The sequence below is a fragment of the Besnoitia besnoiti genome (genome assembly GCF_002563875.1).
Source record: "Besnoitia besnoiti strain Bb-Ger1 chromosome Unknown contig00213, whole genome shotgun sequence".
NCBI lineage: Eukaryota > Apicomplexa > Conoidasida > Eucoccidiorida > Sarcocystidae > Besnoitia > Besnoitia besnoiti.
Genome location: NW_021704071.1, coordinates 3,253 through 7,206, shown reverse-complemented (window position 1 = coordinate 7,206; position 3,954 = coordinate 3,253). Strand labels below are relative to the sequence as shown.

Here is a 3,954-nt window from a genome sequence, read left to right as displayed (position 1 = left end):
TTAACTGGTATACATTTTAGCCATGTTATTGTTGGAGCTATCCTTGTATTCTTCACTCAAAGTATCTATAGTTCTTTAGTTACTTACATGCCTACAAGCTCTATAATGCTAAGCAAATCTAAAGGTATGTTATGCAAGATCTTTACAGAACCATTCACTATTTTATATCTACACTTTGTAGAAACCATGTGGATATTAATCCACATTACATTCTATCTCTAAATCATATAACGGTCGTAAGGTACGCCGGGGATAACAGGTCAGATAATATTGGGAGTTCTAATCCTCGGATTGTATCAGCACCTCCATGTCGGCTCATTACTCCCTTGTTATTGAACAAGATTCAGTTAGGAACGCTAGTTCACCGTCAGATGTAATACGTGAGCTGGGTTAAGAACGTCTGGAGACAGTTTGTTCCCTATCTACCATATTATCTAATTGGTTTAATTTTCTTACAAACGGCTTTTGGTTTGATTGAATTATCGCACCCAGATAACTCCATACCAGTGAACCGGTTTGTAACTCCGCTTCATATCGTACCTGAATGGTACTTTTTAGCATATTATGCGGTGTTAAAAGTAATCCCATCCAAAACCGGTGGTTTGTTAGTATTTATGTCCTCTCTCATTAACTTAGCTCTTTTATCTGAAATTCGAGCTTTGAATACTCGAATGTTGATACGACAACATTTTATGACTCGAAATGTAGTCAGTGGATGGGTAATTATTTGGGTATACAGTATGATCTTCTTGATTATTATTGGTAGTGCTATTCCACAAGCGACTTATATCTTATATGGTAGATTAGCTACTATCGTATATCTTACTACCGGATTGGTTCTATGCTTATACTAAATCAATAGTTATAATGACTACAGCTTCCAAGCAAACATGATTACCGTGATATTGAAATCCAACACTTTTAGCTGTCTTAAGCAGTCCAGTGGGGTGGTGGTGTACTGCAATCATAAAGAACTTGGTTGTCTGTATCTCATAACCGGAGTCATCTTCAGTATTCTAGGAACTATAATGTCTTTGTTTATTCGATTTGAGTGAACACATAAGATCATCGAATTTAACGGTATGCTCCTGAAAGTAACGGTACAAGCTGTAAACAAAGGACTCCTTAACTTAAACTGAGGAGTCAAGTAGGTACAAACCGTACAAGGATTAATTATGTCCATCTGTGCATCTAAGTTGAGACTATCGGTTATATATTTTAGACGCTAACTTCCCGGCTAAACTTTGACTTATTAAACCAGCCTGGGATCATAAAAGTACTATGTATGGTAAGATTGAGCGTGAACATTGGATGTCACCATGGTTATAGTTACGGTACATATATAAAATCTACAGTACGATTTGAGATTTGTTACGTGACGAGCGGTGTGTTTAAGACTAGTTTACATGCGCTCATTTTAATATGTAGTTATTTAACGAAGTTCTATTGTGCTAGCATGGTTTCGAGAACACACCAAATTTCCATGAGTCTATTCCGGGCACACCGTCTTTTATCGGTGTGCTCTCAATCTAAATTCATCTTATAACTTTGGTTTCTTAGTTGCAATTACCTTTGTACTCCAAATAATTACAGGTATCACTTTAGCGTTCCGATATACTTCTGAAGCATCTTGTGCATTTGCTAGTGTTCAACATCTAGTTAGAGAGGTAGCAGCAGGATGGGAATTTAGGATGTTGCATGCAACAACTGCTTCTTTCGTCTTCTTGTGTATCTTAATACACATGTCTCGAGGTATGTATAACTCCAGCTATAGTTATTTAACTACTGCTTGGATGTCTGGTTTAGTTTTATATCTACTTACTATAGCCACTGCTTTCCTCGGTTATGTACTACCATGGGGACAGATGAGTTTCTGGGGTGCTACAGTCATTACTAATCTCCTTTCTCCAATACCATATTTAGTACCTTGGTTACTCGGTGGATACTATGTATCTGATGTAACATTAAAACGATTCTTTGTATTGCACTTTATATTACCTTTTGTAGGTTGCATTCTAATTGTATTACACATCTTCTATTTACATTTAAATGGTTCTAGTAACCCTGCAGGTATTGATTCCGCACTTAAAGTAGCCTTCTATCCTCATATGTTAATGACCGATGCTAAATGTCTATCCTATCTAATTGGTTTAATTTTCTTACAAACGGCTTTTGGTTTGATTGAATTATCGCACCCAGATAACTCCATACCAGTGAACCGGTTTGTAACTCCGCTTCATATCGTACCTGAATGGTACTTTTTAGCATATTATGCGGTGTTAAAAGTAATCCCATCCAAAACCGGTGGTTTGTTAGTATTTATGTTATCAACATGTCAATGAAATATCAACAACGATGAAACCATAACAACCCGTTACGTACGGGCGGTATGCAACATGTCAATGAAATATCAACAACGATGAAACTTATTTGGTTAACATAACAACAAGCTGGATTACGTTCAAACTTTACACTGGATACGTTTCAATGTTAACTTACTAAATACCATGGGAGCGAAGAGAATCTAATATGTAACTCCGTTCATGGAAATCAAAAGAGCTTTCACTGATTGTATTTATGAAACGTGATTAGTTCACCTAGCCAACACGATCCGGTTGTTTGGGAATAATATCCCTATTTAAGGGATTGATATGTGCTACAATAACACAGTCGGTACGAAGTCGAAACAAGGTAGTTGATGGTGAACCAGTGGCTGAACAAACCTTTTTATTGATTATGCTGACTTTAGTCCCGAGAAACTACAGTTCTGCTTAAACTGAGGAGTCAAGTAGGTACAAACCGTACAAGGATTAATTATGTCCATCTGTGCATCTAAGTTGAGACTATCGGTTATATATTTTAGACGCTAACTTCCCGGCTAAACTTTGACTTATTAAACCAGCCTGGGATCATAAAAGTACTATGTATGGTAAGATTGAGCGTGGACTATCGAATGAAACAATGTGCTCCAACGCTAGTCTAAGTCTCTAACATACCTTTTACCTACAACTGTACGGAACGTAACAAACCTCCAGGCAAAGAACTTGGTATTCTGTTCTAATTCCCCGTGGTAAAACAGTCAACGAATGGCGGAAGGAGCATTCATATGTTATGCAGTGTCTTAGGAGAGATACTCTAGATTTAGCATTCATCTACAGCTACGGTAACTGTTGTGTTTAAATAGCGGTTAACCTTTCCTTTTCCTTACGTACTCAGGGCATGCAATACCAATCAGATAACAACTGAAGCTAGACTCCATGTTACACTTACTAAAATGGGATTCCTAGGTTGATATAAACTACCTTTTTCTGGGGAGTATATACTACGAGTTGGACTACTGGTTTAGATCTTGAAGGTCTTTGTTACCGGATCCAAGTTCTCTTGTGCTTTTTCATGACCATCATGTTAAGTGCATTAAGTATAGTGGTATCCAGCGTATATTTGAAAAACCAACATTTGTATACAAGCTGTACGAATATCATGACATTCACTTTGGTAGTCGCCTTCTTAATGTTAGTCTGTACGGAATACACGGATCGGATTCTTGTTGGCCTGGCACCTGTTTAGTAACTGATGAACGCTTTTTACGCCTGGTATGCATGGATAATACTCGACTCTTCTATAGTTTAACCGCTACTGCTGGACTGTATATTATGTACTTACGGTAGTACTATCAAGCCTCTTCTTCCAAATAGATTTCATGGAAAACCTAAAATTCGCATGTTTGATTGACATTTAGCCGCTAATATACAATCATCCAAGATATATTTATCTATCGCAGGTTCGGTCTAATGTCCCGTTATACTATATAGATCACATGGCTTCTGGTACTTTGAGATCATGCTAGTGTGTAATTGTATATGGGATAGAATTAAGGTAAGCTAATCCCTAGATACAAGGAACTTGACAAGCTAGATTTATATCAAGGACATGAGTCACACTTGAACTCATTGT

The 3,954-nt window shown here is 37.3% G+C and overlaps 2 protein-coding genes across 2 annotated transcripts, besides 1 other annotated feature; both read left to right on the top strand.

Moving 5' to 3' along the window:
* Positions 1 to 307: 307 nt before the first annotated feature.
* On the top strand, positions 308 to 854 carry BESB_042380 (cytochrome b; the record flags this gene model as incomplete). Its single annotated transcript, XM_029362719.1, has 2 exons — positions 308 to 346; positions 411 to 854. 2 exons carry the CDS (start codon positions 308 to 310, stop codon positions 852 to 854), a joined length of 483 nt encoding a protein of 160 aa, XP_029214640.1.
* A 427-nt stretch (positions 855 to 1,281) lies between these two features.
* Positions 1,282 to 2,342, top strand: BESB_042370 (cytochrome b; the record flags this gene model as incomplete). Its single annotated transcript, XM_029362718.1, has 2 exons — positions 1,282 to 1,288; positions 1,594 to 2,342. The coding sequence occupies 2 exons, from the start codon at positions 1,282 to 1,284 to the stop codon at positions 2,340 to 2,342; spliced, it is 756 nt and encodes a 251-aa protein (XP_029214639.1).
* Positions 2,343 to 3,402: 1,060 nt separating this feature from the next.
* Positions 3,403 to 3,469: a sequence feature (Short protein (BESB_042360, PFH30626.1) was converted to a misc_feature.).
* Between the last annotated feature and the right edge of the window lie 485 nt (positions 3,470 to 3,954).